This window comes from Archocentrus centrarchus, unplaced genomic scaffold (assembly GCF_007364275.1).
Source record: "Archocentrus centrarchus isolate MPI-CPG fArcCen1 unplaced genomic scaffold, fArcCen1 scaffold_43_ctg1, whole genome shotgun sequence".
In the NCBI taxonomy this organism is placed as follows: domain Eukaryota; kingdom Metazoa; phylum Chordata; class Actinopteri; order Cichliformes; family Cichlidae; genus Archocentrus; species Archocentrus centrarchus.
Genome location: NW_022060269.1, coordinates 2,344,802 through 2,359,880, shown reverse-complemented (window position 1 = coordinate 2,359,880; position 15,079 = coordinate 2,344,802). Strand labels below are relative to the sequence as shown.

The window sequence follows — 15,079 nt, the reverse complement described above, 5'->3', positions numbered from 1 at the left end:
AAAAAACAACAACAACAACAACCTAATGAAACTGTCCTGGATTAAAATTATGCTTTTGGAAACGGGGGGGGGGGAGCACTCGCACATGCGGCACTATGGTTGCGGCTTCTATAGCCACACAGCGAACTTGTGGCCTGGCAATTGGAACTGCAGCGTTTGCAACATCTTACCTTTCTGGGTAAACAGCGATCGTCTCTGAAACGTTTCCGTGTGGACGCGCTACTTTTCGAAAACGAAAACGGCAAAACGACACCTTTCCACTGGAAACGCTCTTGTGTTAACCGGACCTAAGGTGTGCCCTGTAATTAGTATCACAGGTGTCTGTACACACACACTCACACATTGGTGCGTGCGTGCGTGTGTGTGTGTGTGTAAGTGTGACTCAACTTACCAGGGCCCCCTCCCTCGGTGACTTGCAGTTCCCGCCTCCGACCAGTAGTTGGACACCCAGGCCACACCGGCTCGGTTGTTGTAGTCTCCGCTGCACATTTATGTCTTCATGCTACATCCCTCACCCCCAACCACGACAATACCAGTTTTTAAGTGATACAAACATAAGATGCCTTTGCCTGTGCAAGTATTTAACTTTCAGGTGAGTTTAAAACGCCGCTTTTTTTTAATGTAGCAAAGATTGCTTGAAACTCCATAACCTTAGCTAGCAGTTAGCAGGCTAGGTTAAGCATTAAATATTTAGCTACGGTTGTCATGGTTAAAAAATTATAATTACAGTAGTGGTAGTGGTTTATTATGTGTACTAGCTATACAGATAACTTAAAGAAACGCCATAAACGTGTAAAAGCGCAGTCCACGCACCTCTTTTACACGTTAAAGGGGGAAGGCGAAGGACCAGCTAATGTGTAAGACATGATCTAGAGACAATTTCTACTCAGTGCTGTGACATATGCCGAAATGAGGAGTGGCCCGTAAAATGTCACGAAGCATCTTAAATGCACGTCTTCCAGCAGCCCACACACGTGAAGGCGATAGAAAGCTTTACGGAGACTGAAACTCAATGAGAAGTGACCGAAGGCCTCGGTTAGCTAATGAAGTCAACACTACTGGCGTTAACGAACCTGCACAGACAAAACAACGCGTGACGTTCGTGGCTGGTTGTTATCGAGGCACAGACATGGCGAGGTTCGCTCTTCGCATAATACAGCACACGCAGGTGACTACAAAACCGCTTGTGTTTATGGTCATATCCTTAAGCTATCGAAAGCCAACATAGTGGCCTTTTATTAGCGGCTTGTCATGCTCGTTAGCCACAGATAGCAGGTGGTATCACAATAAGTTGCCATCGCGATTATATTACATATGCAACAAGGGTTTATTGCCAAAGTAACTTTATTTCAACAAGAATGTGAGTGTATAAGCTTGTTAGCACGTTGAATAATGCCCGTCATAAGGAAGTTAAGCATCATAAGCATGGTCATGTTGTCATGATTGCTGCCGAACCTACGTCCCTTTCAGAATAGAGCTGCTGTGAGGAAATATCCATTGTTAACGACGGCATTAGTTGTGCAGTAGTTCTCCAGACTGTCTTAAGATCTTTAAAATTTTTAACGCTATTGGCTGCTTTTTCACTCATTTTCAGTCCAGTACATAGTTTACATTTTCAGAGGACTGACCTATGAATCATTTAAGCATAAAAATCAGGTCAGGTAGAGGTACTGTGAGTGTCAACAGCCATCTGTAAAACATGGTGGACATTGTCGTGATTTGGGGCTCCATTTCAGTGAATGGTGTTGGATTTGATCAAATCTGATGACATTATGAATGCCTCGAAGTATGATTAGATTTTGATCCACTGTTCATTACATCTGGAAACCATCTGATTGGCAAAAGCTTAATTTTTCAGGATGACAATGAACCTAAACACACTGCCAGTGCAGTAAAAGCATATGTTGATAGGAAAACGCACAGTGGAATGCTTATCAGATATGGACAAGTCTTCCCAGATCCTGGAGCTCCACATTAACGATGTGGAATCATCTAGACAGAGAATTGAACAAAACGCAGCTGACATCTAAAGAAGAGCTCATGTTTGCACGTTTCAATAAATTGCTGCACCTATTTCCCATTTTTCTAGGAAAACACAAAGAATTTTTTTTTTTTTGGGGGGGGGGGGCACTTACTGTACTGTACATGCTGCATATTGTACAGTACAGTTCCTTGTTCTCACATTGCCAGCTACTACTAGAGTTTAAACACCAGTGAACTATGAATGAAAAGCCCTTTACAGGCAGGGTTCCTTGATGTGACTAGCTCATTTCTTAGTTCTAAGATCAGGTCTTTTGTTGAACTTAACAAACTTGTGTGTCTGGTATGGTTTTCAGGGGTCTGTGGAGCCCATGCAGATTGATGCAGATCCCCAGGAGGACCAGCAGAATGCTCCAGACACAAACTATATCGTGGAAAACCCTACACTGGTATTATCTTACAAACTATATTTAAGTTTGGACACACTTACCCATTCATATGATTGAGTGAGTGGTACTTTGTGTGTGTGTGTGTGTGTGTGTGTGTGTGTGTGTGTGTGTGTGTGTGTGTGTGTGTGTGTGTGTGTACATATATGTATGTATATGTATATATATTAGGGATGTTCCTCGTGACTAATTTCTTAGTCAGCTAAACAAATGAAAAATATTAGACTAACCGACTAGTCTAAAACTAAGAAACACTCAGATATCAAAATCAATTTTATGACTGTTTAATGGACAATGTCAAATGCTGTCTAAACAAAGGCATTTGAAACCATTAATTGCAGTTTTCTATGGTGAATCGCACAGTTTAAATGTGCGGCACCAAACATCATGCATTATGAATGTTGCACGCTATAATCCAAACAACGAAGAAAAAAAACAAAATCAGTTGATATAAGTAATGCAAACACTGTGTGTGTGTGTGAGTGAAGTAGAAATCACCTAAGTTGGATTTAAATAGCCCATTTTATTTTTGCTTGTAAGCGCGAGTTTGTAGCTTAAATGGTTAATGGACTAGCTCTTATATAGCGCTTTTCTACTCTGTTTTGAGCACTCAAAGCGCTTATACAACACGTTTACATTTACCCCATTCACACCCATTCATACAAGCACTTCCATGATTAACTAAGCTAAGTACTTTATTATCTAACATTCACACACATTCACACTCCGACGCTTGTGTCGGAGAGCAACTTGGGATTAAGTGTCTTGCCCAAGGATACATTGGCATGCAGCCTGGAGTAGCCAGGAATCAAACTGCCAATCTTCTGATCAGTAGGTGACCTGTTCTACCTCCTGAGCTACAGCCACCCCAGCTTACACTTGACTCCTGTGCTTGCCATGATTGTCTCAGATGAAATGAAATTATTCACCCAGTGCAGCCAATCAATAAAACGCTCTTGAATCTCTTAACTATACTGGGTGTGAATGAAAGAAAAGTTAGCTAAAATACTTGGTGGAACTACCTCATCCACTGCCACCACCAAAAACACTGACACACTTCCACAAATGAAAATGCTTTCTGACTACCATACCACTTTATTAATAAAGCACTTTTAAAAACAATAACATTAAACATAAAAGACCAACACAGGTCAGAGGGCAATGAGATACAGAAACAAAACAAAGGCGTAAGAGTTAAATAAATAGATAAATTAAGAACTGACAATTTAATTGGACCTGTTTTGACATGTTTTTGAGCAGATCTTTCACCTCTCACTCTGTTGTGTAGGATCTGGAGCAGTATGCGACCAGCTACAGTGGATTAATGCGCATTGAGAGACTGCAGTTCATTGCTGAGCACTGCCCTCAGCTTCGAGTGGAGGCCCTGAAGATGGCACTTACCTTTGTTCAGAGGACCTTCAATGTTGACACTTACGAAGAGATCCATCGCAAACTCACCGAGGCCACACGGTAACCTGTTTACTGAGCCTCTGGCATTAGAATGCTCCGCTCTGTCCAAAACGGAGCATTAGAATGCTCCGTTTTGGACAGACTCTCTTTTTTTTTTTTTTTTTTTTTTTTAAATTATAAACACAAAGCCCTAAGTCCTGCTTTGTAGGACAGGCCAGTGATTAAAAGCTCGCACAGCAAAAGACAGCATGATTAAAATAGTGTAAACAATATTGTAGTTATTGTATATCACACATGTTCTTTATGGAGAAGCAAAAAAAAAAAATTACTGCATATAAAATTAGGCTCAGCAAGTCTGAGCTCCCAGCCTCCAAATAGCTCAGTTTCTAGATTTATGAATATTTTTGAGTGTTTTTTTTTTTTTTTTTTTTTTTGCCTACAGGGAAGTGCAGGGTGTTCCAGATACGGTCCCTGAAGGAGGGGTCGTTCCTCCTCCCCTGGACTCAGCCTGGGCTGAATCCACCAGAAAAAAGGCTCTGCTTAAACTGGAGAAACTGGATACTGATCTCAAGAACTACAAGGGTAACTCCATCAAAGAAAGCATCAGGTATGATGGCAGAAGCAGTACTGTTGAGTCTCAAATTTAAGTTTAAGATTCAGCTGAAAGTTGATTAAAATTAGTAAGCCAGCTAAGAAGCAGAGAAATAGCACCTGCATTACAATAGATTTTATTGGGACAATAATGAATACATGTGATGGAATAAATATAGTCCCCTTCCATCGTGTTTCTAGGAGAGGCCATGATGACCTGGGGGACCATTATCTGGACTGTGGTGACCTCAGTAATGCCCTAAAATGCTACTCTCGAGCCAGAGACTACTGCACCAGTGCTAAGCATGTCATTAACATGTGTCTGAATGTCATCAAGGTAAAGCAGAAAGGAACCTCAGTGCTCTGCTGCTGCAGTCACTCCAACAATTATTTTCATTGACACGATTGTCTGCATATAAACCTTATTCCAGTTTTTATCACAGTGGGAAAATGATGATTACATTGAATACGAAGAAATCTGGTTCTGCTAAAATCCTCTGCAAATGAGGAATGCTTGAATTCTAGTTACTCATGTCACAACCTGGCTCAAGGCATTTGACACAAAAGGGAGACCACATAGATGTGAGAGCTTATTGAATATTTTAATTAGGGGTGGGACTCGATTAAAAAAATTAATCTAATTAATTAGAAGCTTTGTAATTAATTAATCGAAATGAATTGCATTTTAATCACATTTTAATATTTAACATGAGAATATTAATTTAAGTTTGGTTGATGAATGAATCGGTATACACAAGCTTACACTTCAAAATCTTGTTTATCTTCCCACCAGTCTACTACACAGACCAGCTAAGGGTGGAAGTGCTCCTGTGATAAGCAAACTCAGCATTTTTGTTTGTACTTCCACCTGGAAGTTTCTTGTATTTAAATTTCCCATCCAGCAGCGTAGTCTCTTCCGTCATCTCCATAGCTGTGTCCAAATTCAGGGGCGGCATCCTTCGAAGGAGCCAGCCCATGTAGGCCGGAAGTGAGCATCTGTGAAATTGGACGGTCTAGCCTTCATATCAGCGTCACCTGACCTCACCTCAGCATAGTTCATGTCTCCTAGCAACCATGACAGTGCGAAGCACAGCTGTGGAAAAGCAGCTGGTTAAACGAGAACGAACTTTTTCTCCTTTTTGTGGTTTGATTTTAAGTCTTTAATTCAAAATAAGCTGTTAAAAGAAACATAACACATTTCAACATCAAGGAATAAAGTTGAGCGAATGATTAATTTCCAACTATATTAAGTGACACATTAATGTTTAAACTGTCCAGTTATGATGCTTAATTTTAATTTCAGCCAAACCGATTTGCTGAGAAACAAATGAAACACTGAAATAAACCAAACATCAGCCGTTAGAGATCATCTGAGTGAGTTATATCTGTGTTTAACTTCCACTCAGTGGCAAAAACCAGAGGGGGTTTGAAAACGATGTGATGGCAGTCGGGCGTACTCTCCAGCTAAAGCGAGCCTCGATGGTCTGGTCAGCTGACAGCTAGCGAGGAGAGCTGCTGGTAGAGCAGCAGCAACGGACAGCTCCGAAAAATGCAGAGTACTTTTTGTAAATAAGCAATATGAATTTGGACACAGCTCATCACGCTCATCACATTGTGTGTCGATATAATCTGTATGCCTGGAACTCCTGCACTGAGAAACGTTCCATGGTGCAAAGTGCGATTAAAATGCGTTAAATTTTTTAATTCGTTATTTTCCCTGTAATTAATCATAATTAATGCATTAAAGTCCCACCCCTAATTTTAATAAAAATAGAATAACGAAACCAAGGACCAGTACAATGCATCAGCAAAACAGCCTCCATGAGGAGAAGAGGAGCAAACAGGCCAACCCCGTAGATTTAGGCACCTAAGCTTGACATGCTCAGGTGTGCTGCATCTGAAATTGGGTCAGCTCCACCCAGTAGTTACCTGAAAAAGACAAAAACAAGGTCAACCCAGTAGGGCTGAGTGATATGGACCAAAAGTAATATCTCGATATTTTTTCTTCCCAAAAGGTATAAAAAAAAAAAAAAAGGCACTTTAGAGTCAAAGCTACATGTCCCAAATGTCACACGGGCACTTTCATTAAAATTCAGCTGTAGATGTGTATGAGAAATTGCTCAAAAATAAACTATTGGCATATTTAAATAATAATGCTCCTCAAATAAATGAATGCTTTTTTTCCTTTAAAAAAAAAAAAAATAAATAAATAAAAGCTCACAGCTGTGCTATTAAAATGTTAACAGAAAAGATACGGAGCAAAATAGCAAAAGGCTGACTTATTCTTTAAAAAGCCAGTCTGGTGAAGTCTACTTCACTGGAAAGTGCTTCCTCCTGTGTGTACTCCTGTACATCTAGTACTCTGTGCAAATAACAAAACATGTAAACAGACTGAATGAACAAAATTCCATCCTTCAGTCAGCAGGATTCGAGCCAGCTCAGTAAATCCATGGACATATGCGCTGACGTGGGGTGGCTGTAGCTCAGTAGGTAGAGCAGGTCACCTACTGATCGGAAGGTCAGCGGTTCGATTCCTGGCTACTCCAGGCTACATGCCAATGTATCCTTGGGCAAGATACTTAACCCCAAGTTGCTCTCCGACCGTTCTGTCGGAGTATGAATGTGAGTGAATGTTAGTTAATTAAAAAGCACTTAGCTTAGTAAAAACATGGAAGTGCTTGTATGAATGGGAGTGCATGGGTAAATAAAAACGTGTTGTATAAGCGCTTTGAGTGCTCTGACTGAGTAGAAAAGCGCTATATAAGAACTAGTCCATTTACCATTTACCATTTACATATGACAGCAACAGGCCCACCTGCTCAACACATGAAAAAGACCCACTTCTGCTATTAAGGTCACGTGACTTACAGTACAAACCAACTTCTGCTATTGAGTTGCGGTATGGCAGCTGCAGCCAAGCACTCTTAGGGGTCCAGGTGATGCCAAAGCATACGAACGGATGCAGTAAGAAGGTTGTATGTACATAAAACATGGAGACAGCGGAGCATTTCAGGTTTCCAAAACACTCCAAAAGTTGTAGACGTCACCGGAAAAAGTCGTTAAATTTGTTGCTAGTCGCTTTTTGGAAAAAAAAATCACCAGGGGATCTGAAAAGCCGCTAAATCTAGCAACAAAGTCGCTGAGTTGGGAACACTGCCATGCTGTTACTTCCTGCATGATTTACGGGTGAAGCGGAGAGGGAGAGAGGTGGGCCAGTGTGAAGTTGTGCAGAGACATTCTGGGAGAAGAGAACGGTGAACTGGTGGATCTACAAATATCAGAATCAGAAGGTTTTACTGCCATATTGGTTAAAAAGGTTCACAGCATTAGGAAATTGCTGCGGTACTTCGTGCTTACATAAAAAACAATAAGTATAAAAACTATAAGACAATGTTACAAATATACAAATTACAAATATACAGAGGTATTAGAACTATAACACAATATTACAAAATATACAGTGCAGAGAATAATTAAAAGATAAAAGAATGTAAACTATAATCCAGTAATATGTACATCAGTGCAAACAGACAGATGCATAAACATAGGTTCATCAGCGTTTGTGGAGGGTGGTGGTAACAGTCTTAGGGTTATTGTTCATGAGTCCAACAGCAGAGGGGAAGAAACTGTTGTTATGGCGGGAGGTTCTGGTCCGTATGGACCGTAGCCTCCTGCCTGAGGGGAGAGGGTCAAAAAGTCTGTGCCCAAGGTGAGAGTGGTCGGCTGTAATCCGACCTGCACGCCCCAGTGTCCTGGAGGTGTACAGGTCCTGGAGAGATGGGAGGTTACAGCCAATCACCTTCTCAGCAGAGTGCACAATGCGCTGTAGTCTCTGTTTGTCCCTAGTGGTGGCTCCAGCGTACCACACAGTGATGGAGGAGGTAAGGATGGACTCGATGATGGCAGTATAGAACTGCACCATGGTCCTTACTGGCAAGTTGAATTTCTTCAACTGCCGCAGGAAGTACATCCTCTGCTGGGCCTTTTTGACGACAGAGGTGATGGTGGGCTCCCACTTGAGGTCCTGGGTGATGGTAGTTCCCAGGAAGCGAAAAGAGTCCACTGTGGTGATGGGGGTGCCAGTCAGGATGATGGAGGGTAGAGGGGCTGTGTGCTTCCTAAAGTCCACTATAATCTCCACTGTCTTCTGGGCGTTCAGCACCAGGTTATTGTGGCTGCACCAGGAAACCAGACGTTTGACCTCCATCCTGTAGGCCGACTCGTCCCCGTCTGAGATGAGAGTCGTGTCATCTGCAAACTTAATAAGCTTGACAGACTAGTGGTCAGAGGTGCAGCAGTTGGTATACAGAGGAGAGAGGACACAGCCCTGAGGAGTGCCGGTGCTGATGGTCCGGGAATCCGAGACATTCTTCCCCAGCCTCACGTGCTGCTTCCTGTTCATCAGGAAGTCAATGATCCACCTGCAGATGGGATCAGGCACGTTCAAATATGATTATAACGTGACAATCTATAAACCAAGTTTATTACTTGACTGATGCATTTCAGTTTCCTGTCAGTTGTTTACACAAATAAAACTAGATTAGGAAAAAAACGGGGGGGGGGGTAATATTTATGACTTTGTGCCCCTTTACCTGTTAAGCTCTTCCACTTATGTCCTCGTAGGCCACGTTGTTCATGCCTGTCTAAAAGGTTGTCTTTTACTCAGTCTGTTCCCACTGGTGTATATGCACACATTGCAGCAGTAGGCCTGACTCCTTTCCTTGTTGTATTTTTACCTGTACACGAATAATAGAAAAGTCTATGATACTGAGATATTGACCGGAGTTATTCCACTTTACTGAAATCTATGGACACATCATAAAGCACCAAGTACACTGACATATTTTATAACCCAAAAACAGAATTGTGTTTTGTCAGAGCTGTGACAAAATATTGTCTTTCACTGTCAGTATTATTTGTGTTTCCTTTGCATTATTTCTGCAGATGGTACTTCATCCAAATGATAGGATTCAAAAACTTGGAAATGATGTTACAACAGAATCTTTCTATAGAGTTTCAGCTAACTTGTTAGAATGCAGTCTTGTCTTGCTGGTTTCATTTCTGCTAAACAGCACAGTGTGCGCTGGCTTTTTGTGGCTCTCACTTGAAGCCACTTTAAACTTGAGGAGGTGTTTTTACGCACAACAGTAACGCACAGTTTGTTAGAACACACTGACAGAAGTTCCAGTATTCAGCATGTGCAAGCAAAGTCTTTGTGAAGTAAATTGCATTCACTTTGTCCACAGGTTAGCGTTTACCTCCAGAACTGGTCACATGTGCTGAGCTATGTTAACAAGGCAGAGTCCACGCCAGAAATAGCAGAGGTGAGCACCAGTTCTCTCACAGCTTCAATGTCTCTTCTGTTTCATATCTTGTGCCCAGCCTTTCATGCTGTATATTAAACTCTTTATAATTAATTTATAATGATATTTATATAAAACTTTTTTTAAGCAAAGAGGAGAGCGAGACAGTCAAAATCAAGCTGTCCTCACCAAATTAAAGTGTGCTGCAGGTAAGTGTGTGTGTTTGTGTGTGTGATTTTGAAGAAGTTGCTTTCTGTTAACTAAAATTGCTCCTGTAGCTTAAAAACATGAAAAAATGGGAACTGATTACTAGGATATTGTTTATCTTGTTTGTTGGCATTTCAGGATTGGCGGAGTTGGCCTCCAGAAAATACAAACCAGCTGCCAAGTGCTTCCTGCAGGCTTCCTTTGACCACTGTGACTGTCCAGAGGTGAGCTCATGCATGAAAACTTCCAAAAATACTCTGAAGATTTAACATCCACAATGACTGGGTGTTGCACTAAAGCATCCTCAAAACAAACAGGAATGTCACCCAAATGTCTTGCATCCCTTTTCATTTGCAACCATGTAAGCGCCAGCAAGAAAACAATTTGTGGCTGAATTATTTTATTTACTTCAGTGGTTATTTCCAAAGGCCCTTTGCAGTAATGATCCAGGGGGCAGTGAAGAAAGAATTAAATGATGCTGTTAATGGAGAATCAGTCTCATCAAGAATATATGCCAAAATGAATCAGTGAAAACACATAGAAGGAACTATTTCATCTTGTTTGATGATTGGAGTTTTGTGATTTGGGTGTGTTGGGTGGGCCACAGACAATTTTCAGATTTTGAAGTTTGAGAATGGATGCACTATATTAGCGTGGGCAGAGGAGCCACATAAACAAAAGAGAACAGCCAGACTGCAGCTGAGACTTTGAGCCGAGTGCACGTAACATATAAATGGCTGAAGTTTGCACAGAGTGAAGTCTCTAGACCTTATCCCCCATCATTCTCTTTAGAATTACTCAACTGTAGAGACCATTACAGGAGATGGTATTTTAATGTACAGTTGAACAGTGTGAAGTTAGTCCTTACAGGATGAATAACACACAGTAGATGTGATGAGAGAACTCACAGAGGACTTGTGTACCTCTTCCAGCATGTGTAGATTCTAAAAATGCAGCATGTAACTTATTGATTCTGTGTGAGTCTAACTTACTGTAAACAATATGATTAGTGATTTGTGTTCTCTGCAGCTCCTGTCACCCAGTAATGTAGCTGTGTATGGGGGCTTGTGTGCTTTGGCCACATTTGACAGGCAGGAGCTTCAGCGTAATGTCATCTCCAGCAGGTAGGTTGGTGTGCAACTATATCTTGGATAGAAATCAGTTCTATCAATGAATAGAAATCTGTGCTAATTCTTTTTTTCTCACCCCCCCCCATTAGCTCCTTTAAGTTATTTCTGGAGTTGGAACCTCAGATTCGTGACATCATTTTCAAGTTCTACGAGTCCAAATACGCATCCTGTCTCAAGCTACTGGATGAAATGAAGGTTAGAGCAGGAAAAATATGTTAAACTAATGCAACAAACACTCTGGCGATTTATCAAAGAGTGTTTTGACTGTGCCATGCTAATATGCCATGGGAAAGAAGAATGTGACCCTCAACAAGATGGATTGAGGACATCTGGAGCTTTAGCTAAAAAAAAAAAGGGACAGTTTTGACTTTTTCTCCTTGGCTCTGGAGGAGAGCTGTAATTTCCCTGATACAGCCCAGTTACTCACCTTTGTAGATGAACTTTGAAATGAATCCAGAACTGAAATTGGTTTAGTTTTGTGAGAAGAAAAGCAAGGATGTTCTCAGATGTAAAATGGAAGCCATGCCTTGCATTTGCTCAGAACCTGACTTCAGTGCACTTGTTCAAGCCTGAAACATACGAGATTTCTCACTGAACAAGAAAAAAAATGCAGATGAAGCAATTAAACTAGAAGCAGAATAGCTGTAGCACTTTGTGTAAAGTTAAGTCTTTGAAATTCTGCAATGAAGATGCACTTTTTTTTTTCAAAATTGTTTTTGAAAATGTTTAGTGATAAAATGTCGGCATTCTTACTGTCCCCATTTCATATTTTCTGTCTTGCCAGTAGCAGTTTATAAGGAGATCAAATTAATATTGTGCAGAATTGAATTAAGCTTATTGGTGCGACTCTTCACAACAGTCAATTTTTTATGTAGCCTGTTGGGAAAATTAATTGCCCACCCCTCAACTAACAGACATGCATATAGAATCATCATAAGAGAATATATGCTCCCGGTGTCAGAGAAAGTGCACACACATTACAGTATATGATTGTGCTGTTTCTTGCAGGATAACCTCCTGTTGGACATGTACTTGGCACCACATGTCAAGACGCTTTACAGCCAGATCAGGAACCGAGCCCTCATTCAGGTGAGAGACACTGCGTACACACTGAGCATACTAAAGTTGCTGCTTTTTTTTTTTAAAAGGTAGAACAGGATGAAGCTTTCTCCATAAAACAGATCTGCCTCTGAGCCATGCGTTTGAGGAGCAAGGGGGAGCACTTAACATGGAACAGCATCACATACAGAGATAAAACAAGAATGTACAACAGATTAATGTTAGACACCCCCCCGGAAAACCAACAAGCATTCGACAGCTCTAGTTGTTGCCTTTGTTTGTGCAGTAATAACCATTCTCACTGCACCACACATTTTACCACTCTGACACCGGCATTGCAGAAGCCTAAAATCATCACTATCACGATTTCCTGTTTTTTGGGGGGTTTTTTTGTTTGTTTGTTTTTGTTTTATAGCTAAGTTGAATTACTGGATGAATATTGAAGGAACTCTGCAATTATTGTGACTCAATGGCAGCACTTATGGCTTGCCTCACTGTTCGATGCCTAAATCCCAAATTTGGCTTGTGGGTCCCAGTAACATGATGGAACTGTAGCTCACAGGTTTAGTACAGAGCAGCATGTCTTGTGATCTGCAAATAAAGATGATGCTTGTGATGACAAGGAATCATCTCATATGTGAGTCTCCTTTTGAATATGCAGATTGACCAAACTAATCCACACTAATGTAAATCACTATTAATCTTTTTTTTATAATGGAGTATGTTTTCTTTGAGCACTGATATTTTTCTTAAAAAAAATGTAACTACATACCATTACATTGTGTGTCTGTTTTTTTTGTTTTCTTTTCTTTTTCCCCTCCAGTATTTTAGTCCCTATGTGTCAGCAGACATGACCAAGATGGCTCAGGCGTTCAACACGACGGTTACAGCTTTGGAAGACGAGCTTACCCAGCTCATACTGGAGGGCCTCATCAATGCACGTATTGACTCCCACAGCAAGGTGAAAACACTTGCACACACCAGATTGTTGCTACAGATTCTTTCTCATTGGAATCTTGACAAACTGGGGCTGTGACCTGCTCATAGATTCTGTATGCGAGGGACGTTGACCAGAGGAGCACTACATTTGAGAAGTCGCTCCATATGGGCAAAGAGTTCCAGAGACGAGCCAAAGCTATGATCCTTCGTGCTGCTGTGCTTCGTAACCAGATCCATGTCAAGGTAGTGATAGTTTCTTCACTTCATGCTTATTCATCATAGTGAGAATAGTGTTTTTGCTTTTAGGTTCTTCTTATGGACATTTGAGCTTTATTGTCATAAGTGTGTGTGTATGTAGAGTTTTTACATTAACACTGATGCTACTTTCCCACTGCTGAGGAACCGGTTCGCGTGCCAGTGCCCATGCTGTTCCCAACTAACCGGTGAAACGCTTAAGAACGGGCCCGCGTTCCCACCGCGTTTCTGTGAACTGCTCCTTTACGTATGAGTGTGGGCGGGTCCTCGTCTGGACACGGAAGCTGAAGCGCACAAACGTGGGAGAACACGCTCCCCTTTCTGTGCTGCAAATACGTTTTACGGTCCAAACCAAACTACTGTAGCATCTGTGTGCAGCACAGTGGGAAACACAGAGCAAGACGACAAGTACGCACTTTGTGTCCTTTTATCTGTGATATGAACTGATACAAAGCAGCAAGTTCAGCCTTAGAGCCCAACCTAATTCACAGCCGTGAAAATTGCTTCGCTTTTCTCACATAATACACATGTAATATGGTAGAAAACTTGATGTTGAGACGGCAGAGTCACGCCCTTCTGCTGCTTTCGTCACGTGTTCGTGGTTCAAGAACAGCTAGTTTGTGGGGCTGGAATTGAACCCGTTTTTCGGCTGAGCACCGAGTGTTTCGGTGGTGGAAAACCCGCCTAACGGTTCAAATTAAGGCACGGGCTCCGGAACCCTGTTGGTGGGAAAGAGGCCTTAATCTTTCTGTGGTAACATCTAACTCCAGTGAATTTTATGTGATTTGATGATTAAGCTTCTTTTAAATGGCATACTTAACTCTATTTGATTGCAAACTAATGTGTTGTACAGATTATAGTATTAATATTAACAGGGGAATTTTTAAAATTGGATTAAACAGATTGGACATATCAGCATTTCAGAAAACTCAAAAAGAAAGCAAAACTGAAATCTCAGTATTTAAAAAAAAAAAAAAAAAGACAAAACATAAAACACTTCAGAAAATGCAGTGACATTCAAAATTTCCAAGTCCTGTTGATTGCAGAACAAACAAGCCATTCTTTGGCTTTAACTTTGGTCCTGTGAACAGGGTGTGTTGCTTATAGCGAGCAAGCAGAGCTCTGCATAATATCCTCAATCTTTATTCTGTGGAGCATGTTTTCAAGCTTCAGAAGGATATTATTTCTATAATTTGAAAGCATAGAGAAATATGATTTTCTGCTGTTAATATTCCCCTATGATTTAAGACTTATGACTTGTGTTCACACACAGTTTCCAGCAGTGCTAGTAAACAGAGTAGTACCTCACTTGTTTCCTCCTCTCCTCAGTCTCCACCCAGAGAAGGCAGCCAGGGTGAACTCACACCAGCCAACAGCCAGACCAGGATGAGCACCAACATGTGAGGAGGAAGTGACCAGCTACAGACCAGAGGGGAATGATCACTGTTCTACAACATATGCCTCACCTTCCAGCCATCCCGCCCACTGTCTGTGAGCTGAACACAGAAGTGAGACACAATGTAAAGACAGATATTCTGAAATCACTTCTCTTCCCTTGTCAGACGATGCAGGGAGGAATCTTTTTCTTAGTCTGACATGGAGATTCAGACAAAATGAAAATGTGTTTTGAATGAAAGCTCAGCACTTAGGCTGTATGTTATTGGTAGGAGATGCACTTTGCTCTGCTTACACTTGATGGAGACCTCATTTACAGAAAGTTTTAAAATAAAAACACCTATCTAAACAAAATTCTCATGTT

General features: G+C 41.2%; 1 protein-coding gene across 1 annotated transcript; it reads left to right on the top strand.

Annotated features, from left to right (window-relative positions):
- The first annotated feature begins 559 nt into the window (after positions 1 to 559).
- gps1 (G protein pathway suppressor 1) lies at positions 560 to 15,069 on the top strand. Its single transcript, XM_030724953.1, has 14 exons — positions 560 to 592; positions 2,337 to 2,429; positions 3,715 to 3,896; positions 4,279 to 4,443; positions 4,629 to 4,764; positions 9,674 to 9,751; positions 9,879 to 9,939; positions 10,076 to 10,161; positions 10,967 to 11,061; positions 11,157 to 11,262; positions 12,076 to 12,156; positions 12,950 to 13,087; positions 13,174 to 13,308; positions 14,650 to 15,069. The coding sequence occupies exons 1-14, from the start codon at positions 560 to 562 to the stop codon at positions 14,722 to 14,724; spliced, it is 1,464 nt and encodes a 487-aa protein (XP_030580813.1). The 3' UTR covers positions 14,725 to 15,069.
- The last annotated feature ends 10 nt before the right edge of the window (positions 15,070 to 15,079 follow it).